Consider the following 24,840-nt stretch of genomic DNA (forward strand, 5'->3'; position numbering starts at 1 on the left):
GGGTGTAAACAGGGGTCTGGGGGGTGGGCAGGGGGGGGGGGGGTCAGAGGGGTGTTGTGGGCGATCAGGGGGCAGGGGGGGGGGAAATCAGTGTGCTTGGTGCAGACTAGGGTGGCTGCAGCCTGCCCTGGTGGTCCCTCGGACACTGGGACCACCAGGGCAGGAGGCAGCCTGTATAATACACTTTGTAAACATTACAAAGTGTATTATACACTTTGTATGCGGCGATCGTCGGGTTAACATCCTGCCGGCGCTTCCGTATGGCCGGCGGGATGTTGCGGCGGGTGAGCGAACCCAGGCGGCGGCGGAGGATCGCGTCACGGATGACGCGATCGCTCTGCCCATGCCCCTACAAGGACCGCCGCCATTTGTCAATACGGCAGTCCTTGCGAGGTCCACTTCCCGGCCGCCAATTGTCAATACGGCGGTCGGGAAGTGGTTAAAGATGGTACGGGTAGGTGAGTGTTGAACAGGAGAGGTGGATGAGACGTGCAGTAGAGTTTATGAGGGACTGGAGCAGAGCTACCTACTTAGCAGGAAGGATGTTGCAGTAGTCAAGTCAGGAAATTATGAGTTAATGCAAATTTCTGTAAATGTTTATGCAAATATATGTAGCTTGAAAATGGACCAATCAATTTAAATCTGGGTTTAAATTGATTGGTCCCAGGGGCGTTGTTAGGCACTAAAGAGATGCGGGGCACTTCAGCCGGAAAATGGGTGTGGCCATGCACCATGAATGGGTGTGGCCAAATTTGCATGAACTTAACAGCGGTCTAAGGACTGCCCAGCAAAATGTTGCATGAAGCCCCCTTTTCATTAATACAACTCCCTGCCCCCCCCCCCACCCCTCAATGCAGCATATCACATGACACATCACAATAGGCAGTGTCACTTAAACATAACTAGGCAGAGTTATCTGGCTTCTGTGCTGGCTGGTCTGGCTTTCTGCTGGGCGGGCTGGCCTGATGCCAGGTCATCTGGCAGTCCCCCCCAATAGCTTTCCCTGACCTTCTAGTGGACCCCCTCCCATGCTCCCATGGGCCTCCAATTGTAGCACCATAGCTCCCTGCATGCCCCCATAAAGGCATCACAGTGCCTGGCATGGCACCACAGCACCCAGTATGCCCACAAAGAGGCACTACAGCACCCAGCAGACCCCCAATTGATGCACCACAGCTCCCAGCATGCCCAGCATGCCTAGGGCACCCCAGAATAGATCCGGGGGAACGTGCCACTGATCTTTGGGGCTAGCAACGCCCCTGATTGGTCCATTTTCAAACTGCAGATATTTGCATAGAAATTTGCATACATCTGGAAGTATTTGCATATTATTGATCATCCCTAATTATGAGGGAATGTACAGATGGTTTAGCTGTGTCCTGAGTAAGGCCACATACACACATCAGACCATAGTCTTTTGAAAATGAAAGATCACAGACCAATTTTACCCCCTTCCATGTAGTATGAGAGCCATACCCTACACAGTCTTTTCTATGGAGCTGAACTCCCCATCAGAAAAAAATCTTTGCAAGAAGTTTCAAGTCCTATGCCATAGAGCTACATTGGATTAGTGTGGCTCTGTAACATTAAAAAGCTGACACATCATTGCATTTCAGCGGATCTGGAGGTGTGGCTAGCTTACAGGGACAACAATGGTTGATTTGCACATTTCAGCAGTGATGCATTGTGGGAGACATCTCGGAGCTCACTCCAACCTGAATTATTGCAAATACCTTCTGTTTTAGGAAAGAATACTTTTGTTTATATAAAAACTATATACCGTATATGTAAAAATTTTAGGTACAATATTCAAGACTGTAATATCGGTGTCACATAAAATGATGCTGTTATATACACCTGTAACCGTAATAACAATTTTAATACTACTGTATATACTGTAATAGATATATGTGCAATTTTGTTATGTTACCTTTGTGCCATTGCATCCTGGAATACCCTGTGGGCCGGGTGGGCCATCCTGTCCAGGTATACCCTGTTAGAAAAAGAGATGTCAGAGAACTCAGAAATCATTTGCCATTTATGGTGAAGCTTTTGTCCATAATTCCAGTAAATACATACAGGGAGGCCTGGGTTTCCGGGAAATCCAGGAGATCCGGAAGGCCCCTGGAAAGAATGACAGGAAAAAATAATGACTACAAAAAAATTCATGGTCTAATAGTCCTTTGCAATATAAATAAGAAATACCAGGTGACAAATTCATAAAGTATGTAAACACCATTCTATGCGCTGCTGATAAAATCTTTCATGCTGAAGTCTGAAATCATTCGAAATCCCTAATATGCAATGCTTTTATGCTGCTTACATTCACACCGTTTCTTATAAAAGTATCATTTCAGTAGGAGTAAAAAACAATATAGGGGTAACTCAAGGAGGCATCACTCTTAAAGGACAACTTACGTGAGAGGTATATGGAGGCTGTCACATTTATTTCCTTTTAACCACTTCCGTACCAGCAGTCTCTGCCTCCTTAAGGACCAGAGACTGCTGGTACGGTAAAACACCTCCTCCCAAGGAATTGGAGGCACATACCCACCGCTCTATCTGGTAACGACACTGCCCCATCGCCGCAGGCTCCTCTCTGTGCCGTCTCTATGAAGGCAGAGTGCTGACAACCGGTCAGGAGCCGCTTTTATTGGCTCCTGACGCTGTCTATCAATGGGAGCCAGGGCCGGATTACCAACCAGGCAACAAAAGCAGTCGCTTGGGGCCCCATTCAGAGTTAAAGGGGCCCCATCAGCACATAAACCAGCCTTCGCCATCCTGTCAGCGGTGGTTGGATGGTATAATGGTTAAAGGGACTCTGAGCAGTGCAGTAACTATGGAAAGATGCATATCATTTTAAAGCTCTCTTTCTCCTCTTTCCAATGATATATAAACAGCCACCCTATGCCTTTTAGTTTTCGCTATTTTCGCGATCGAAATCGCAGCCACAGGACGACTTTTCTCCAAAGTCGGCAGCTCGATTCAGCACAATGCAATGAAATATAAAGAACCCAGGGGGATATAATTACAACCCTCATGCTGGTAGGTGTGAGGATGTAATTAATTAGTTGGGTGTATGCTTAAAGGCATACCCACAGGCACTGCTCAGAGTCCCTTTAAGGGCTCTGCTTCTGACACAGGAGACCAGGGTTCGAATCTCGACACTGCCTGTTCAGTAAGCCAGCACCTATTCAGTAGGAGACCTTAGTCAAGTCTCTCTAACACTGCTACTGCCTATAGGGCGTGTCCTAGTGGCTGCAGCTCTGGCGCAGGAGAAAAGCGCGATATAAATGTTATTTGTCTTGTCTTGTCAAATGATGCCGTGCGTTGCTGATTGTCTTCAGAGCCAGGCTCTCCTCCTAGGTCCCCCTCCTGCTACTGTGCGCTCTGCCGCTGCCCACTCCGCCCTCCCTTCCCACAGAGAACCACAGCTGCAGCAAGAATGATAGCAGCAGATGGCAAACGCTCACTCACCTATCCATGATCCAAGCGATAGAGATCCCGTCATCTGAAACCCATCTGTCTCTTCTACAGTGCAGCCGCTCGCTCTGAACTTCCTGATTCTCAGATCAGACAGGAAGTAGGAAGTAGTAATAGTAGTAGTAACAGAGTGGCAGCACTCTAGAGGAGAGAGATGGGCTCCGGATGATGGGACCTCGATTGCTTGGATCGCAATAGGTGAATGTGAGTCATCTGGTGCTGTCATTCTCCCCCGCTGCGGCTGCCTTCTCTGCTGGACTATCGTATTCACTGGGATGGAGGCTGCATGGTGGCTGTCTAGTTTGGGAGGAAATCGGTTGTTTGGTGGTGGGGGTGGTTATGTAATTCTGTCTGGGGAACGGCTTCCGGTTTGGCAGTGTCCAGAGCTTTCTGTTATTGCCAGGCTGGAGATGCAGGGGGAAAGTGCTGCTGCTGTGATATCTGGCGCCCTCTTCACAGGGGTGCCCCAGCCCCTGTGTGCAAATGTCCCAGCCATTCATCTCTCACTCTGCATTTTGCCGCTGCTATTCCTTGCATTGTGCACCCACAGAGGAAAGCGGGCTGTTGCCCATAGCCACATACCGCCACAGTTTACTTTAAATAAAATTTCCCCACACAATAGTCATCATGTTGGACTATGCTGTACAGTGTACATCCTGTGACATGTATGCATGCCTTGATCAGCGGATTGAGGGTGTTTACTGTTGCCCTGGGTGTGTGCGTGTTGCTCAGTTAGAGGCGGAAGTCGCAGAGCTAAATAAGCATCTCGCAACACTGAGACGCATACACAACATGGAGATGAGCTTGGATCTCACGATCCAGACACTGGATGGAATCGGTGAAGATGAGGTGGGTGGAGTAAAGCCGGAGCAAGAAGCAGAGGTAGCCGCTAGTTGGGTCACAGTTAGAAGGGGTAGGGGAAAAAGTGACAGGGAGGCTAGTCCCGAGTTGTCCCTCACTAATAAGTATGCTTGTTTGCGTAATATTGGGGAGGATGATTCTGGAGTAGCAATGCTGCAGCAGGATGTGCTCCTTAGCAACCAAGGGGCAGACTGCTGTAACGAGAAAGGGAATAGGAGTGCAGCTAAGGCTAGACAGGTACTGGTGGTAGGGGATTCAATTATTAGGCGCACAGATAGGGTAATCTGTCGAAGAAACCGTGAATGCCGTACAGTCTGTTGCCTCCCGGGTGCTCGGGTTCGGCATGTAGCGGAAAGAATTGACAGATTATTGGGTGGGGCTGGGGAAGACCCAGCTGTCATGGTACACATTGGCACCAATGACAAAGTTAGTGGGAGATGAAAGGTCCTCAAATATGATTTTCAGGTACTTGGAGATAAACTTAAAGCAAGGACCTCCAAGGTGGTGTTCTCTGAAATACTGCCAGTGCCACGCGCTACATCTGAGAGACAGAGGGAGCTTAGGGAGTTAAATAAGTGGCTGAGAAATTGGTGTAGGAAGGAAGGGTTTGGGTTCCTGGAGAACTGGGCAGACTTTGCAGTCGGCTACAGGTTCTACAGCAGGGATGGGCTGCACCTTAATGGGGAGGGTGCAGCTGCATTGGGGGAGAAGATGGCTAAACGGTTGGAGGAGATTTTAAACTAGGATCTGGGGGGAGGCGGGAGGATAAAGTCTCAATATGTAGACAAGATAAGGTAAAAAGACAGTGGGAGCCTAACATTATGGGGGGTGGAGAGGGGGGTGGAGACAGTGTAAAGATTAAGGAGGTTGGTAAAACTTCAAGTAGCCCATTTCGTGTAAACAAAATTGGTAAATGTGTTGGTAAAAATATAAAGTGCATGGTAACCAATGCTCGGAGCCTTGCAAATAAAATAGACGAACTAGAGTTCATTCTGAATGACAAAGGCTATGACATTGTGGGAATAACCGAGACATGGATGGATGAAAGCCATGACTGGATAGCTAATTTAAAAGGATACAATGTGTTTAGGAGGGATAGAACAGGGAAAAAAGGTGGAGGGGTTTGTCTCTTTGTTAAGAATTCTTTTACAGCTGTCCTCAACGATGAGATGGAGGAAGATTGCGAAGATGTGGAGTCCGTTTGGGTAAATATTCATGGTGGAAATAAAAGTTGCCAATTGCTTATTGGGGTATGCTACAGACCACCTCTTATTAATGAAGCTGCAGAACTGCGATTACTACAGCAGATTGAAAAAGCTGCAAGTAAAAACGAGGTTATAATTATGGGCGACTTCAACTTTCCAGACATTGACTGGGGTATTGAGGCTACCCATTCTGGTAAAAGCAGCAGATTTCTGGCAGCACTACAGGACAATTACTTGACTCAAATGGTAACGGAACCAACTAGGGGGAATGCGTTACTGGATCTGATCATTTCTAATAGACCAGATAATGTATTAAATGTGCAGGTTCAAGAACATTTGGGAAATAGTGATCACAACATGATAACGTTTGATCTGGTGACTGATAGGCCACGGGGCAGCGGGACCACTAAAACTATGAATTTTAGAAAAGCAAAGTTCAATCAAATTAGGCAGGCACTAAGTTTGGTGAACTGGGATAATGTACTACAAGGGGACGACACTGAAGGGAAATGGCAAGCTTTTAAACGTATTCTCAATCAATATTGTAGTATGTATATCCCATATGGAAACAAAATGTCTAGGAATAAAAAAAGGCCTCTATGGATGAATAGAAAGGTTAGGGATAAAATGAAGAGGAAAAAGAATGCCTATAAGGTCCTAAAACAGGAGGGGACTGAGGCTGCACTAAGCAATTATAAGGAGTGCAATAAAAATTGTAAAAAAGAAATTAGGCTGGCAAAGATCGAAGCTGAAAATCAAATCGCTAGGGATATCAAATCTAACCCAAAAAAGTTTTACAAGTACATCAACTCTAAAAAAAGAAAGGTTGACTGTATAGGAATCCTAAAGGATGAGGGTGGGAACTCAATGGTGAACGACCAAGGTAAGGCAGAGTTATTAAATGCTTTCTTTGCTTCTGTCTTCACAAAGGAAACAGCACTGTTGCAAATTACAGAGGCAGAAGAGTCTCAATCTTCTAACTGTAATATTAAATACTTAACGCAGGAAGAAGTAAAGGCAAGACTAAATAAATTAAAAATAGACAAGGCACCTGGCCCGGATGGCATGCATCCTCGGGTCCTAAGAGAATTAAGTTCAGTTATAGCTAAGCCCCTTTATCTTATCTTTTGTGACTCTCTTGCAACTAGCAGAGTCCCAGTGGATTGGCGTACAGCCCACGTTTTCCCATTATTTAAGAAGGGCAAAAAATCTGATCCAGGAAATTATAGACCTGTAAGCTTAACATCAGTTGTATGCAAACTATTTGAGGGGTTACTAAGAGATACTATACATGACTTCATAGTAGAAAATAATCTTATTTCTCAGCATCAACATGGGTTTACTAAAGACAGGTCCTGTTTGACTAACATGCTCAGCTTTTATGAGGTAGTGAATGCTAATATGGATATTGGGAATGCTGTAGATGTGATATACTTGGACTTTGCAAAGGCCTTCGACACTGTTCCCCACAGAAGTCTGGTGCAAAAGTTGAGGATGCAAGGACTGGGGAAGAGTTTGTGTGCATGGATAGGGAACTGGCTAATGGACAGAAAACAAAGCGTTGTGGTCAATGGATCGTACTCAAAATGGGAGACTGTTAGCAGTGGGGTCCCACAGGGGTCTGTACTGGGTCCAGTGCTCTTCAATTTATTTATTAATGACCTAGTAGATGCAGTAGTGAGCAATGTTGCTATTTTTGCAGATGATACAAAATTGTGCAGAATCATCAACTCTCAGGAAGATAGTGTCATATTGCAACAGGATCTGGATAGGATGTCTATATGGGCACATACATGGCAGATGAAATTCAATGTTGACAAATGTAAAGTCATGCATTTTGGTCGTACCAATGGTCTAGCACCATACAAAATAAATGGGATACAGTTGGGAACATCAAACTTGGAGAAGGACTTAGGAGTACTCATCGACAACAAGTTAAATAATCGTACTCAATGCCAAGCCGCTGCAGCTAAAGCGAACAAAATTTTGGGATGCATTAAAAGGGAAATAAAAACTCGAGATGCTAGCATAATATTGCCCCTGTTTAACTCTCTAGTAAGGCCACATCTGGAATATGGAATTCAGTTCTGGGCACCACATTACAAAAAAGATATTGCAGTTTTAGAGCAGGTGCAGAGACGAGCTACAAAATTGATACGTGGGATGGAAGGTCTCGCTTACCAAGAAAGGTTAGATAAACTGGGTTTATTTAGTCTAGAGAAAAGACGCCTTAGAGGAGATCTAATTAACATGTATAAATACATTAGAGGGCAATATAATAGCTTGGCGGATTAGCTTTTTGTCCCTAGGCCTTCTCAAAGGACTAGAGGACATGAGCTGCGCATGGAGGAAAAACGTTTTAGCCATTTATTTAGGAAAGGGTTCTTTACAGTAAGAGTGGTTAAGATGTGGAATGCATTGCCACAGGAAGTCGTTATGGCAAACTCTATACCTGCATTTAAAGGGGGCTTAGATGCTTTCCTTGCGTTGAAAGACATCCATGGCTACTATTACTAGGTTATGCCTAATGATGTTGATCCAGGGATTTTATCTGATTGCCATCTGGAGTCAGGAAGGAATTTTTCCCATTTGGGGCTAATTGGACCATGCCTGGTGGTTTTTTTTTCGCCTTCCTCTGGATCAACAGGGGTATGTGGGGGACGGGCTGGAGTTGTACTTTGTACTGGTTGAACTCGATGGACGTATGTCTTTTTTCAGCCAAAATAACTATGTAACTATGTAACCAGTAGCTCGGCTGCCCCGGTGTGTGCGGCATGTTGCTGTGCAGCTGCATCTTCTGATTCTATTACGACATGATGGGGGGCCCAAATCAGTTACTTTGCTTAGGGCCCCATTTAGCCTTAATCCGGCTCTGATGGGAGCCAGTGTGATTGTCTCTCCATGATCACGTGGTCAGGAGCCAATGAAAGCGACTCCTGACCTGCTTACAGAACTCTGCTGTCTTATAGATGGCAGAGCAAGCAAAATGCGGCGGGTGCAGAGCGGTGAGAACGGTGGTAACGACGGGGGACGCACGATCCATTGCAAAGTTGAATCTACTTTCAGTCAGAGCCGCAGCACCATCTGCTGGACGTAGATTCGTACTGCGTCGGTCCAGAATCTGTTAACCTCCTTGGCAGTAATCCTGAGCTAGGGTCGGAAAACCGCAGCTCAGAGCGGTAATCCCGACCTCTGCTCGGAATAGCCACCGGAGGCTGTGTGCAGAGCAGTGCGCACAGCGGGAGTTATTACATACCTCGCAGGGGATCCCGACGTCAGCCACCATTCTTCCACTCCTTCGATGCTCTGCTTCCTCCGGGTGAGATCGTCGGCTGTCGTCATGAGTTGCAGCGCCACCTGGAGGATGGAGGTAAAACTGTAGCGCTGGGGCCAGGGAGGTGAGCCATTGTTGAACTGCAGCAGATCTCCCTGGAAGCATGATTTTTCCCAGGTTTTAATGTCTGAAAGGGTGCAAAAAAATTGCACCGCTTTTAGATCCTAAAATCCAGAAAGAATCATAATGCTAAGGGGGTTAAGCAATACCAGTTGCCTAGGTAGCATGCTGATCCTTTGCCGCTAATTCTTTTAGCCACTGACCCCGAACAAGCATGCAGCGAATCAGGTGTTTCTGACATTATTGTCAGATCAGACAAGATTAGCTGCATGCTTGTTTCTGGTGTTATTTACTGCCACTAAATAGATCACTACTGCAGCTAAATAGATCAGCAAGACTGCCAGGCAACAGTCATTGTTAAAAAGGAAGTAAATATGGCAGCCTCCATATCTTTCTCACTTAAGTTGCCCTTTAAGTCTGATATATATAGGTATGTATCATACCATCTATGGACTGTTAAATAGAACACGTTAGCATCCAATGTTAGCAGTATTTTGGAAGTGTTGGGTATTTGTTAACTTTATGTATGCCAAGTTGGGGATTCTGTTACTTTTGCTACATCTGTACTATGCAGACAATTTTGTAATTTGAATGCCATTAAAAATTATAATTTTGTATAAAATTGTATACAGCTATGTTGTTCTGATCACAATTTCTCTATTTTACAACAAAGCATTTGTCTGTACGTTTCAGCATAATTTCCCAGGAATCGTTTATTTTCACGGTGCATTTGCGGTTTTTTTTTACAATTCATTAGTAAAAGAAAATTAAAGCTAAAATCACAAGAAGACACACAGCAGCACATTTGGTGTGAGATTTTCTTGCTCAACCACTTACTTTAAAGGGAACCTTAACTGAGAGGAATATGGATGTTTCCTGTTAAACAATACCAGTTGCCTGGCAGTCCTGCTGATCTCTTTGGCTGCAACAGTGGCTAAATCACACACCTGAAACATGCATGGAGCTAATGCAGTCTGACTTCAGTCAGAGCACCTGATCTGCATGCTTGTTGAGGGGCTGTGGCTAAAAGTATTAGAGACACAGGAATAGCAGGAGAGTCAAGCAACTGGTATTATTTTAAAAGGAAAAATCCATACCTCAGTTTAGGTTCCCTTTAACCCAAACATGGGAAAAAGTGCAGCAGGCACTACATTGGCGTTTCTGGAGAGATTGAATCGCATTAGTGGAAAAATGGGCACAACGATTACCATTACAATCACTGTGCCCTTTCGATTGCAGAATTATCGCCAAAAGTATGCTTTCCAAGAATTGGATTCACAGTGACACACTATTTGGCCGAGATGATGTGCAGCATGCTGTGCGTCACCCAGACTGCATTTACCATATGATGGTTACAGTTTCAGCAAAACATATTTCTATCTCTTGTACTCTTCACTGTATTTGTCACATTGCACTCATTCCTGTGCTAAAATGCTACAATCAGGCACATAGGGGCATAGATTTGGGGCTTGTGCCCTGAATCTATTGGTATTGTGCCCCAATTGTCATGGGCATAAGTGCCAATCACAGCACCTCAACTATAATAGCCACTGTAGCTGTGCCTGCTCAGCTTACCTGTCTTCATAGCTCCATATAGAGCAGTGCAGAGCACAGGTTTTGTGGATCCTCCTCTCTTTTTCCCCACCTGTAATGTGTCCCCATTGACCGGCAACCATGACAGCTAATCCATTTGGGGCACTCCAAAGAACTGAGATTAATAGGCTAATGTGGTTGATCCTTCCATTGTACTAATTAGTCCCACTTGTGTGTGCAGACATTAGGCAGCACAGGATTGATCCTACTGCATGCTCTCCCAGTTACTGCCTGTGTCAGGTGATGGGGTGTAATATGTTCTGGGAAGCATCACTCAACACCAGAAGTATAGTCCAGCTGGCTGGGAGGATTACTGGAGGAGATGCTGAGGCTGTTACTAACCAAAAGTGACTTGAAACCAGAACTCGGCTGACTCAACTACAATCACTATATACAGATTTTAGCTTGGGGAAAATGCCAACGTTACCCCTCCATGTTCTGTAGAGTTACAGTAATGCTAGATATTATATATACTGCAATTGTATCTGTGAAAAATATGTTTAAATATAGTAACTTACTCTGTTTCCTTTTGTTCCTGGAAGCCCTGGCTCACCGGTGTCACCCTGGAATATAAAGTCAAGCAATTTACCTTATGTTTCTTGCTTCTAAAATATGTTACTATTGCTTACTTTGCATGTTGTTTACCTTCTGACCCAGTGGTCCAGGTGGTCCTTCAGGTCCTTGAAGTCCAGGAAATCCAATGATGCCAGGAAGACCCGGTAAACCCCGTTCACCCTATAATAGATAAAAGAAGTCTTGCCTTAATGACATGTAGTATGTGAAAGAGAGTGACTTGCACCCAAGAATTATAAACAAGCATTATTAAACATTTTTATTTTATTTAATAGAATATACTTTAATGATGCTAAGAATTAATGATTAATTAAGTAACTTTCACTTCAAATTGGGGATTATTGAACAGACACTGTAGCCATGTCTAAGAATCTGGGGTCAGACCACCATGTGTACAGCGGCTGCATGACGTCTGCTAAAGATCGAACATGCCGGATCCTTACCAATGCTTATGCCCTGGCACCGTATGACTGCTTTGTTTCCCCCACCCATTAGAAGGAGAAGTGAGAGGAGAGCTAGGTGAGGAGGTCTTCACTGGAGAAAAGCAGCTTGTTGTGCTGTGTGAGGAGTCTGACCGTGAGTGAGGAGTGGGGAGGCAGGAGAGCAGCAGTGTTTAATTTGACTTGCACAGCAGAACGGAGGAGGTGGCACGATTGTCCTGACTGAGGAGGGGGCGCATCCTCATAAGTTTGCCTCAGGCAGTAAAATGTCTACAATCGGCCCGAGTAAACCGCAACAAAAAAACTTGAGCTGACTGGTTTGAAGGACCACTATCGCGAAAAAAGTAGGCAGTTAAAATCTGACAGAACCAACAGGTTTTGGGACAGTCCATCTCTTCATGGGGGATTCTCAGAGTTTTCTTTGTTTTCAACAGCATTTCCTGAACAGATTTCCTGAACTGCTGTTCAGGAAATGCTGTTGAAAACAAATAAAACCCTGAGAATCCCCTATGAGGAGATGGACTGGCCCAAAACCTGTCGGTTCTGTCAGATTTTAACTGCCTACTTTTTTTGTGATAGTAGACCTTTAGGCTGGTTTCACAGTGGGACGTTACAGCGCACGTTAGTGCAGCCTGTAACGCACCCCACCGCAGAGTAATGAAAAATCAATGGGCTGTTCACAGTGCCCACGTTGCGTTACATTGTAACGCTGCACGTCAAGGGAACGTACTGCATGCAGTACTTTATACGCGGCTAAGCCGCGTTAGACTGCTTGCACATGCTCAGTAATGTTGGGGAGGAGGGGAGAGCGGCCAGGCACATGGCTAATTAATATTCACTGCACTTTGTGACGTGTGCAGTGTTTACTTCCTGGAGCGGCCGCTCTGTGCGGCAATTGGCTGGCGGGACCACGTGATGCCGCATGCGTCCAAGAGTACGCATCACGTACGCCAGAGTGAGCTGCACAACGCGGCTCACTCTGACGTCCACATCCAACACCACCAGGCGTTGCGTTAGGGGCACGTTATGCGACCATAACGTCCCCTAAAACGCAACGTCCTGGTGGGAAAGTAGCCTTAAGGATAACATATCAATCAGTTATGTTTTAGACAGGTTAAAATGGAATTACTTTGCATTAAAAAAAAACTATGTGTAAAAGTTTAGCTATTTAGCAACAACGTTATATTGTGAATACTATATGCAATGTTATTTTTTGTTCTGTATTTGTATTATTCACTGAATGTTTGATGTAAAGGAAATTCCATTGGTACAATATAACGTATATGTTGTAATTGTCTTCGAACAAGTACCAATAAAAAGTTAAATTTGAAAAATATGTTGAGTGGCTTAGTATTCCATATTTTTATTTATAACAGAAGTTCCAACATATGACCACAAGAGGGAGCTCTGTGCATGTAAATCAAAAATTCAGCTATGGCTGATGCTTGTCAACAGTTACTGGACCTGTTATCAATATAATTTCACAAAACTAATAAAAAATGCAAAATAATAATAGTGATGATAACATTAAAGGACCTTTGTCACGAAAATCTTAAAATGTAGAATACATGTAAACATATACAAATAAAAAGTACATTTCTTCCAGAGTAAAATGAGCCATAAATTACTTTTCTCCTGTGTTGCTGTCACTTACAGTAGGTAGTAGAAATCTGACATAACTGACAGGTTTTGGACTAGCCCATCTTCTCATGCGGGGGAGAGGGGTTCTCAGGGTTTTCTTTATTTTTAAAAGCACCGTGTGAATGGCAGTTGCTCTGTCCAACTGCCAAAAAAGTGACGGCTGGCCAGCATCTTTGTATAAATATTTTTCAGGGAAGGTCTTTATAAAGAATAAAGGCCATGCTGAGAATCACTCATGAAGAGATGGACTAACCCAAAACCTGTCGGTAATGTCAGATTTCTACTTCCTAGTGACAGCAACATAGGAGAAAAGTAATGTATGGCTCATTTTACTCTGGAAGAAGTGTATGTTGTTTTTTGTATGTGTTTTACATTTTAAGATTTTTGTGACAGTTCCTCTTTAAGTGACAGAGCATATCTGCATAGAACCTGTCATGCCCCAAAAGGACACTTGGGTATCAGTTATACATCTGTATTTAGTGGCTATTATAGCCACTACTAGTGACCTAAATGGGCTCTAGGTCTGTCACTGCCACGCGTGCACCCCCCGCATGCCCGACTGCTCCCTGTTTGCGCGCACACTTGCCCACCCGCTCTGTCATCCTGTCCTGCGTCCTGTCCCAACGGCTGTCAGTGCAGGACATGCGCAGTAGCGCAAAAGCACTGGCACAGGGACAGGACACAGGGACACTTGTATATTATTAGGTAGGATTTGGGCGCTCCCAAAGACTTCAGAAGCCTTTAGCTTAGAGCAGTATTCAACCGATCGGTCGGATACTGCTAACGGGTGACAGCGCTAAAAGGAGGGGGACAGTAAAAGGAGCTGGAAGGCTCTATAGGACCAAGAGCCTTCCCTCTCTACAGGTGTGTATCTGGATTTGTTTTTACAGCTTAACCACTTGAGGACTGCAGGGCTAAACCCCCCTAGTGACCAGGCCATTTTTAGCTAAATTGGCCACTGCAGCTTTAAGGCCAAGCTGCAGGGCCGCACAACTCAGCACACAAGTGATCCCCCCCCTTTTCTCCCCACCAACAGAGCTCTCTGTTGGTGGGGTCTGATCGCTCCCCCCATGTTTATTTTTTTTTAAATAAATATTATTGTTAGGTTTTTTTTTCTAAAATCCCATGTTTCTTTAAATTTATTCCCTCCCTCCCTCCCTCCCCACAGCCAGCCAATTATGGCGATCGGCTGTCATAGGCTTCTGCCTATGAGAGCCGATCGCTCTGTTGTCCCCCATGGGGACAGCCGTGTCACATGGCTGTCCTCAGTACAGCACTGCTGCTCATCGCAGCGCTGCACCTAGTAAATAGACGGCGTAATCGCCGTCTAACAGTCTCCCGAGCGGCAATAGCCGCTCGGAGACTGAAGGCGGGGCGGAGCTCCGCCCTCCGAGCATGAGATGCGCGCGCACCATGCGCGCGATCTCATGCTAAACAGAGCCCCAGGACTTTACGCCAATTGGCGTCAGGCGGTCCTGGGGCTGCCACCGCGGCCACGCCTACTGGCGTGACGCGGGCGGCAGGAGGTTAACATTCACTTTAAAGGACAATTGAAGTGAGAGGGATATGGAGGCTGCCATACCTATTTTCTTTAAAACAATACTAGTTTCCTGGCTATCTTGCAGATCTCTATAGCCCCTGAAAAAGCATGCAGCAGATCAGGTGTTTCTGACATTGTCACATTGTCATATCTGACAAGATTAGCTGCATGCTTGTTTCTGGTGTGAATGAGAAACTACTGCAGCCAAATAGATCAGCAGGGCAACTAGTGTAGTTTAAAAGGAAATAAATATGTCAGCCTCCATACACTTCTCATTTCAGGTTCCCTTCAATTATCAGCAATCAAATTTCTGCTCTTCTAGTAATTTACCAAATCTATTTCCATATCCCATTCATAGGGTTTCAAATCATGAATCATGTTTACTCTTTTACATTTTTAATTGTAAGTGAATAATATTTTTGTTTTATTAAAAAAAATGTTAAAAAAACAACTATATGATGGCTGGCTGCAAGCCAGCTTGATTGTGCCCATCTCTGTTACATTTAACATGACCAGAATACAGTAGGTGGAAAACACCAGTGAAGCGACTTAGCGGCTCTGTTATAGTGATCAGAAGCCATATGTTTTCCTAATTTCCTCAGTTTCATGACGCATTGTGTACAGTTTGTTCAGATATCTCATTGCCTCAAACTAGGGACACAACACCAGGAAAAGATTCTACTCTTATTGTTGCCATAAATAATTGTTCCATCTGGATTACTCATTCAATTGTCCGACAACAGGAAAGGGCAGTGCAATAGATAAATAAAGCCCTTTTCATGGAAAATTTCCTAAAGGATACAATTGAAATGTGAAGTATTGTTGGGCTGCATGTCAGGACATTTTCTAAAACAGTCTGCTTTATAAAATGTATAAAAAAGCCAACAAAATACCAAATGGCACAAATTATTATTAAGGCATAAGAGATCATGAGTTGTGCCTGATTAAAATCATGCTAATATTTAAGATTTCACTAGGTACTGTATGTTCATGTTTTGTACATTCAGCTTATTCCTATATTTCGTGGTACTTTGTAATGGTTCTCTCCCCCTTTTGTGTCTTGGTAACCACTATACATTTTATTCATCATGTTAATTTTATCACTGTCATTACCAATTCGATAATTTGTATTTTGTATTACCGGTATTCTTTGTATTTTGTCACTAATTATGTATCTTGTATATTGGTGTACACCATTGTCTGTATTATTATGTACCCCATGTTTGTTTCTTACTTTGTACAGCGCCACGGAATATGTTGGCGCTTTATAAATCAATAATAATAATAATAATAATAATACAAATAAGTTCTACTGTAATGTATTTAAATCAGAATAGACTCCGTTCCACTTATTGAGAAATATTGATAAACTGGTAATTTCAATGTAATTTTACTGACACAAGGTATTGGCCTTTATTCAATTGACTTTTTCTCCTTTAGTTTTCTCCTAGAAATTCATTTTCATCTCCTGATTATAATAACTTTTCAGCTCTCTGCAATTGAAAAAGTACCACAAAGTAGGTGAAAAAGTACTGTTAAAATAATTCTAGTATTTTCTTGCTTGCAGCTGCAAGGGAAATTTATTTATATGGTGTAAAAATATCACCTAGGAGAAAATGGCTATCATTCATAAAGCATTACCGCATTTGGTAATGCTGAAAACAGCTGACTTTACCGAGCACTTAGCAAAATGTAAATTCATAAAAGCTGTCACCGCATGAAAAGATCAAATTACCAAGCAGTGAGGTAAATTACCGCCTTGTGCGGTGATTATCTCAACACATGTCACTATGTGTCAATTCATAAAGATTAGAGCAGGCGGTATTGGGACGGAGAATACCGCTTGCTTGGAGTAGGCGATAAGCATGCGGATAAGAGCAAAGTAGGCTGTGCAGGGAGCCGAAGCCTCTGCGAGTCTGTGCAGGGAACCGTAATTACAGCTTGTAACAAAAGAGAGATATCACCATACTTCTGCTGTACCGCTCAATGGGCTGCGGTCATTTACTAAACTTCAAAGGCAGCTGTAATGAATTAGCACACAAAGGTCTAAAATACCGAATGCGGTATTTTCCTGCCCAGATTTTTTTACCGAACACACTTTTATGAATGAAAGCCAATGTGGGAGAAATAGGGTATTCAATAAAGGCTCTTGTCTTTGTGCTGGAACTCAGAAGAAGAGCAAATGGTGGAAGTGGAGTAGACATGAGAGCTTCGTTGGAAATAATTCATGGGAGAACAATCACTGTATATCATTTGTATAACTGAGAAGGTGTGACTGGGCAAAGTTTGCTTATTCAAACTGGTCATCTGCTGCACAAGTTACAGTTGCTTCTCAGGGTCTGTTCCTACTGACAGTGGTGGTGAGTGGTCCACATAGTTCAGCTCCACTTCTGTCTACAGTAAAGTATAGATCGGTGTAGTCCAATGCAAAACAGGTTAAAGTGGACCTGTACTCTTGCACAGGATGGAAGGAAAGCATAATCAAAAGCACTATGTATGTATTTAGAGTGTTTAACCTAATTCCCCCTCAGCGGTGACTAATCACCAGTGTAATTTCATCCCTTAACTGTGTCAGCTGGCTGCCTCCGCAGAGCAGCCAACTTGTAAACACAGGATATTAATCCTATGTCTGCTTCCATGAAAGCAAGAAGTAGACACACTGCAGATTTATTGCAGGAATTCTATCAGCTGCCACAAATACATGTTTTTCTTTGAAGGTTATTATGCTGTTGTTTATCTTTTAGAGCAAAATTCTGAGTTCAGGTCTGCTTTAAAGGGGGTCTCCTATCTCTAAGACTCACAAGATTGTACAGCGCTGTGGAAGATGTTGGCGCTATATAAATATGTAAAAAAATAAAATAATAATATGTAAAAAAAAAAAAAAAAAATATATGTGTAGATACATGTTTAAAGATTACCACCGGTAGTGTGAATTACTCTGTGGGCTTGATTCACAAAAGGGTGCTAACTTAGTTAGCACGCCTAAAAGCCCCTTAGCATGCCTAAAGCCCTTTAGGGCGCGCAAAGTTTTGCGCGCTAAGTTACGTTACGAAATGTCACACCGGGCGCCCCCAAAACGACACACCGGGTGCACCTAAAACGCCGCACCGTGTGCCCCCCCAGAGCATTGCACCGGGTGCTCCCGAAATGTTCGACACTTTGGGCGCACCTTGTGTGACGTTTTGCGTGCGCCGTGCAGCGCTAAACGTTGCGCGCGATCAGTAAAAGCTTTAGGCGTGCTAACTGAGTTAGCACCCTTTTGCGAATTGGGCCCCGTGTCTGTAAATGGGGAAGCCTGAGCAGCAATGGGGAATAGAGGGTGCAAAATGGTGGAATTATTGTGTGTAAATAGAGCAGGTGATTATGGACAGAAAGACAAATACTTTTTTTTTCTGTGACTCAGTGTTAGTTCTGACATGAATTCCTAAACTATTTCTGAGGTAGGTCTTAAAGGGATCCTTAAAGGGACTCAGAGCTAAAAAAAAAAAAGTAAAAAAAAGATTTATACATACCTGAGGCTTCCTCCAGCCCCATCCGCTCGGATCGCTCCCACGTGCCTGCAGCTGCTGGAACCAGGTGCCGTCACTTCTGTCAGTCTGAGCTAGTCTACGCAGGAGAAGTGCGCTCTTTGCGTACCTCTCAAGCAGCTACTGGAGAGATACATAGAGGGTGCACTTCTCCTATGTAGACTGGCTCCGACTGACGGAAGTGACGGTACCCGGTTCCTGAAGCTGCGGGCAGTGGAGGACGGCGGCGTGGGAGCGATCCGAGCGGATGGGGCTGGAGGAAGCTCCAGGTATGTATAAATCTTTTTACTTTTGTCAGCTCTGGTACACTTAAAGCCTGTCGTAAGAAATTAGTTTTACTCACCTGGGCCTTCTGCCAGCCCCCTGCAGCCGTCCTGTGCCCTTGCAGTCACTCGCGGATCCTCCTATGACACGTTTTCGGCCGACAGGCTTACTGCGCTTGCGCAGGCCTGGCCACGCGTCTCCTTCTACACCTTCCCATCCGCAATAGCGTCCTGCACCTGTGAAGAACACTACGCATGGCGAGGCCTGTCGCCGAAAACGAAACTAGCTGGTGGCGTGGGAAAGGAGGATCCACGAGTGACTGCAAGGGCACCGGACGGCTGCAGGGGGCTGGTAGAAACCCCAGGTGAGTAAAACTGATTTTTTTATCACAAGCTTAAGTGTCACTTTAAAGTTATTTCTACAGTAAAGGAATATTCCTGGTACCTGAACCATATACCATACTAGATGCTGTTAGTTCACTAGCTGTGGATGTAATGCTCATCCTTGAACTTTACAACACAGTAAAAGGAGGTGTGCTGTAAAGAACAGTGAAATGAAACTGTCTGTGTTGTCTTCAAGCATGCAGCCTTACACTAAGGCCTCGATTCATAAAGAATTACCTCATGCGGTAATGCTGAATACAGCAGACTTTACCGACCACTTAGCAAAATGTCAATTTATAAAGGCTGTTACCGCATGAAAAGCTGACATTACCGACCAGGGAGATAAATGTAGTTACCGACAACACATGTCAGTAAATTGTCAGCAAATGTCAATTCATAAAGCCTTCAACAAGCGGTAAGCCTGGCGGTAGTTACCGACACCTCTGGTGAGGTCTTAACACGTTACCGACAGCTCTGACAGCTCTGATGAATGCAAAAGTGCAGAGATCCGAAGTCTGAATCATCAGTGGAGAGAGCCTGAGAGCCCTCTGTGTGAATCATTTAAGCAGGCAGGGAAAGACTGTGTGACTCATCTGTCTGAGTCATCAGTGGAGAGAGCCCTCTCTGTGAATCATTTCTGCAGGCAGGGAAAGACTGTGTGACTCATCTGTCTGAGTCATCAGTGGAGAGAGCCAGAGAGAGCCGTCTGTGTGATTCATTTCTGCAGGGCAAAGAGAGAATCGAGACACTGCTCTACTCTACCGCTCAATGGGCTGCGGTAATTTACCGACCTTCAAGGGCAGCTGGGGAAACCTTTATGAATTAGCACACAGACCGGGAAAATACCGAGTGCGGTATTTTCCCGACAAGATTTTTTTATCGCACTGCTGTTTATGAATCGAGGCCTAAGAGTTCCAAAGGTTTAAAGCAGAACTGCAGGCAAGTGCTAAAAACTAAATCTTGATACCCCTATTTCTTTTGATGTTATCTTGATTAAAACATTAAAACACAGCTTAAAAACCCGTTATGAACGAATGTGCAAGTGACTGTACTTTCTCTTCTCTTAGTTCCTAGACTATCAGATCTGTGTCCCCCCCCCCAGGAATAAACTCAATGCTGTATGCCAGATTCACCTGCATGCAAGATTCTCCGCCAAGATGGCCCTAACCAACCACCATGGCCAAGCACAGTCTAACATGTGTACAAGGCTTTGAGCAATAAAAAGACAAAACATTTAGGAATTGTAAAATAGACTCTTCTAAGTCCTAACAGAGTTTAATAATGTCATCTTGATAATTACTTTAAGCTGCACGAGAACGTGGTAACAGCTGCAGGTGTGTTTAAGGCACTGATTAATGTTATATTCTATATACATGTGTCATTTGTATTAATAAGTATAGTAGTAAATTTAATTTTTAGATACCACGATTCAAGCAGACGATGCAAACTACTGCCAGAATAACAAACCATAACAAATGAGATGTCCAGACTGGTATTAATATTTGTAGTGGAGAGGCAGAACGCTTCTCAGTCCTCCTGGGATGAGATACAGCTGGAACACTGATATGTAAGAATTCATTGCATGATCTCAGCCAGACAGCTGCCAGGATTGCTTATCTGAATTATCATTCATGAGATTCCACAGTGCTGGAATTTTAAATCAATTTCATGATTGCGTTGTATGAAAAAATGGGATTTTTCAATACAAAATGTAGTAAGCTTCTTGGGGCCAAATCACTAACCACAAAGTAACCCTGTAAGGTTCAGGTGGATTCTGACCAAAACAGAATTTAACATATATTTTATAAGCTAATGAAAAAGACACACGTGAAAATGTTCCTCCTCCTGAACTGATTCTGTTAACCACTTTATGACCCACCCTTTACCCCCCCTTAAGGACCAGCGCTGTTTTGAGTGATCTGTGCTGGGTGGGCTCTGCAGCCCCCAGCACAGATCAGGTTGCAGACAGAGAGATCAGATTGCCTCCCTTTTTTCCCCCCTATGGGGATGATGTGCAGGGGGGGGGGTCTGATCTCTCCTGCCTGCCTGGGTGTTGCGGGGGGGCACCTCAAAGCCCCCCTCCGCGGCAAAATCCTCCCCCTCCCTCTCCTACCTGGCCCCCCCCCCCGGCGATCGAGGCTGCACAGGACGCTATCCGTCCTGTGCAGCCAGTGACGGGCCGTCCCCTGTCACATGGCGGCGATCCCCGGCCGCTGATTGGCCGGGGATCGCCGATCTGCCTTACGGCGCTGCTGCGCAGCAGCGCCGTCCAATGTAAACAAAGCGGATTATTTACGCTTGTGTTTACATTTACGGAGCCCCCCGCCGTGATTTGACAGGAAGCAGCCGCTCGCGCGAGCGGCTGCTTCCTAATTAATCAGCCTGCAGCTGGCGACGCAGTACTGCGTCGCTGGTCCTGCAGCTGCCACTTTGCCGACGCACGGTATAAGCGTGCGGTCGGCAAGTGGTTAAACTGTAATTTATGAAAGAACAACTGAAGCGAGTATGGAGGCTGCCATATTTATTTCCTTTTAAACAATACCAGTTGCCTGGCCGCCTTGCTGATCTATTTGACTGCACTAATGGTTGATTCACACCAGAAACAAGCATGCAGCTGATCTTGTCAGATCTGACAATAATGTCAGAAACACCTGATCTGCTGCATCCTTATTTAGGGGAATTGGATATTATTAGTATTAGAGGCAGAGGTTCAGCAAGATATCCAGGTAATTGATATTGCATATAAGGGAATAAGTATGGCAGCCTCCATATCGCTCTCACTTCAATGGTCCTACAGGTTTTGGGCCAGTCCATCTCTTCATGGGGGATTGCCATTTGCTCTGCTTGGCTTTACTGAGTAAGAGAGTAAATACCAGTCCCTGGGCGGGAGTCACCAAGTTGCCTGCTCACCCTTGTCTGACCTGTCATGTACTGAAGTATACTGGAAGTGGCCTGTCTGAAGTAGCCTCATCTCCTGCCTAAGCTACTTGTCATGGTAATTGTACGGATGGGAGTGTGCCTTGTGATTCCTACCAGAGCTGTATTCCAGTGGGAACAAAGAGGAAAAAGAGTTTCTAACCTTCCTGTACATTATCAAAAGCTGAATTTCAGAATCTGAAAAATAACATTTGTGACTGTTATTGTTTGCTCAGCAGATAGCAAGAAGGAATAGCAATGTAAAGTGCAGGCATATCACTCAGGAAGTATTCTTGATTGTCAGTGTTCCTTCTGTTGCCCCTTAAGTATAGCTCATGAACCTTAGTTGTATCCATTCCCTTGAGCCAACATCAATACTAATGCTCATTTTTCAACCCTTCCCCAACTAACCTACATATTTACCCACAGCCACCAAATCAATCTACTTACTGATCCATGAGTGTCCTCAATTTCAGAGGTCTCTTCAGAAATCCACTGAATTGAATGGCTCACTTCTCTTTATACCAGCCTGAAATCGAAATGTGAAATACCACCCTCGCTGCTGGGTCACAACTCCCTTGCATAGTGAAGAGTGTGGGGAATGATGAGTGGAAGTCTAGCTGTGTCGTCCTTCAGCAGCCCCTTCAACACAGCTCAGAAACTCCTATGCTGAGCCCACAATGCCACCATACCAACCGCTCTACACCCCACTGCACCTCTTCTGCCATAGCCATACACCCGTAGCTTTGTGGCCACAACAACATTACCACCCCAATAGGTGGTAATGGATGAGAGAGGAGGGATTGGTGTGTGCACTATGCTCCCTCCTAGAGGTGACTACTAGAGATGTGCCATTGCAAAGACACCAACAAGTTTTCAAGAATCGATCAAGAAACTCCAATCAGAAATCAGATCGGACCTGTTGGAAAAAGTCAATGTGGCAAGTAAATCTGCCAGAAAATTGTATCGTGTGTACCTAGCATTAGTGCTAGATGGCGGAGTAAGAAAGGTGGTAGGGTGGGTGGGGCTGGGGAGGAGCGAGAAAATAAATAGATTGGCAGATAGGCTTCACTTAACAGTGCTGATTCTTGCTGGAAGGACTGCACAGACCACTGCACCTCTTCTGCCATAGCCATACACCCGTAGCTTTGTGGCCACAACAACATTACCACCCCAATAGGTGGTAATGGATGAGAGAGGAGGGATTGGTGTGTGCACTATGCTCCCTCCTAGAGGTGACTACTAGAGATGTGCCATTGCAAAGACACCAACAAGTTTTCAAGAATCGATCAAGAAACTCCAATCAGAAATCAGATCGGACCTGTTGGAAAAAGTCAATGTGGCAAGTAAATCTGCCAGAAAATTGTATCGTGTGTACCTAGCATTAGTGCTAGATGGCGGAGTAAGAAAGGTGGTAGGGTGGGTGGGGCTGGGGAGGAGCGATAGGCTTCACTTAACAGTGCTGATTCTTGCTGGAAGGACTGCACAGACCAGGCCTTTGCCTGCCTTCTGGATCTGAGCATGGCACCCTTCGTGACATATATCAAAGGTTTGAAGATAAATTAGCCAGAAAAAACAGCTACTTCAAGGTCCTCTATGGTCTAACTACTCTGTGGAGAGATTGGGAAGTCTGCTTCATAATGGGACAAATCCTTCAGCCTATCCAGTGCCGTGTAGTCTGCATTGTTCACTCAGTGACAAGGACAATGAGGAAAGGCTGGTGTTCAATGTCACTGTAAATCTAATGTAAGCATCAGAGAAATACATTAAGACTGTTGAAACCTTATCTCTGTATGTTGGAAACTAAGCAGTGGGAACCTGGTATACTCACCCACTTCTAGACCTCTAGTCCTGTAACTGAGCTAAACAGAAGTAAAACTTTAGAAGAGTAAGAGAAACAAGCATCCTATCGGTCAAGGTATTTATTTGCGGCATTAAGAAAAGAACCCAAGAAATGTGTTGTAACCCACACCACAGCAATGTTTCCACTGAGATATAAAGGGCCTGATTCACAAAGCGGTGCAAACTTTTTCACGGACTTTTGCGCGCGCAATTTCCAGCGATTCGAAAAAGTTTGCACCGCTTTGTGAATCAGGTCCAAAGAGTGTGTGCATCACTCAGCTTTACTTGCATGCCCACTCTGAGGCACTACAGGTAGTCTCTATGTAAGCATTTCTACAAAGCATGCTTCATTGTCATCATCATTGAACTGGATTCTTTGCTGTAAAGCTCTATCAGTCCATGCCTTGCAATGATTAATGCCAACCTGGCCTTAACAGCTGCTGTCTATAGGTAGGATTATGTGCCTCTGCAAAATTAATAAGCCATAGGCCTACTATACATCAGAGGTACTATATGCATCCTTTTATTTTCAGGGACATAAAGTCCCTCACTGAGGAGAAGTGATGCATCATGGGAATTCCTTCTTGCTCACATAAAGTTTAATAATTGCAAATACCTTCTCTTTTACAAAAGCAACAATTTATTTAGCAAATATTTTATTAGAGTTTTTCTAAGTTACTTTAGTCCCTTATAAAAAAAAACTATTGGTTTTGGTTTGATGTGATGCAGGTAGGTACTCTGTAACACTTTGTTTCCCAGGCATATATCAGGAACACTTACTTTTTGGCCTTTTACTCCACTGCAGTCACATTTGCTGGATCCACATCCATTACATGCCTGCAAAACAAAAGGAAAACTCGTTTATAGCAAAACATTTTTCTCTTGGTTTAAGTACAGTAAATTTGGTTACACATTGTTCACTACATGCTGGGATGAGATGCTAAAGGTTTGGTGCATGAAGACCCAGTAAGTCTAAACAAGTCTAAACCTTAATAGGTCCACGAGGGGATGCTGCTGCTGCATTTGTCAACATCTTAAAAGTACTACCTAGGTCTCAGCACCACTGCAAGTAGTCCTGGGCTGCGGACTTTACAAGAGAATATGAACTACAAGCAGGTATGCTTTTCATGTTAAATGATTTGCCTTATACTGTAGTGTTTTTACACAGTGTATAGTAT

At 44.3% G+C, this 24,840-nt stretch overlaps 1 protein-coding gene across 1 annotated transcript in view; it reads right to left on the bottom strand.

Annotated features, from left to right (window-relative positions):
* COL4A1 (collagen type IV alpha 1 chain) overlaps positions 1 to 24,840 on the bottom strand; it is a 234,260-nt gene that overhangs the window by 113,682 nt on the left and 95,738 nt on the right. Inside the window, exons 2-6 of the mRNA XM_068268035.1 lie at positions 24,443 to 24,499; positions 11,182 to 11,271; positions 11,055 to 11,099; positions 2,080 to 2,124; positions 1,931 to 1,993 (exon numbers count right to left, since the gene is read on the bottom strand). Of these exons, the coding sequence (XP_068124136.1) occupies positions 1,931 to 1,993; positions 2,080 to 2,124; positions 11,055 to 11,099; positions 11,182 to 11,271; positions 24,443 to 24,499 (300 nt within the window). The remainder of the gene's footprint in view (positions 1 to 1,930; positions 1,994 to 2,079; positions 2,125 to 11,054; positions 11,100 to 11,181; positions 11,272 to 24,442; positions 24,500 to 24,840) is intronic.

This window comes from Hyperolius riggenbachi, chromosome 2 (assembly GCF_040937935.1).
Source record: "Hyperolius riggenbachi isolate aHypRig1 chromosome 2, aHypRig1.pri, whole genome shotgun sequence".
In the NCBI taxonomy this organism is placed as follows: Eukaryota; Metazoa; Chordata; class Amphibia; order Anura; family Hyperoliidae; genus Hyperolius; species Hyperolius riggenbachi.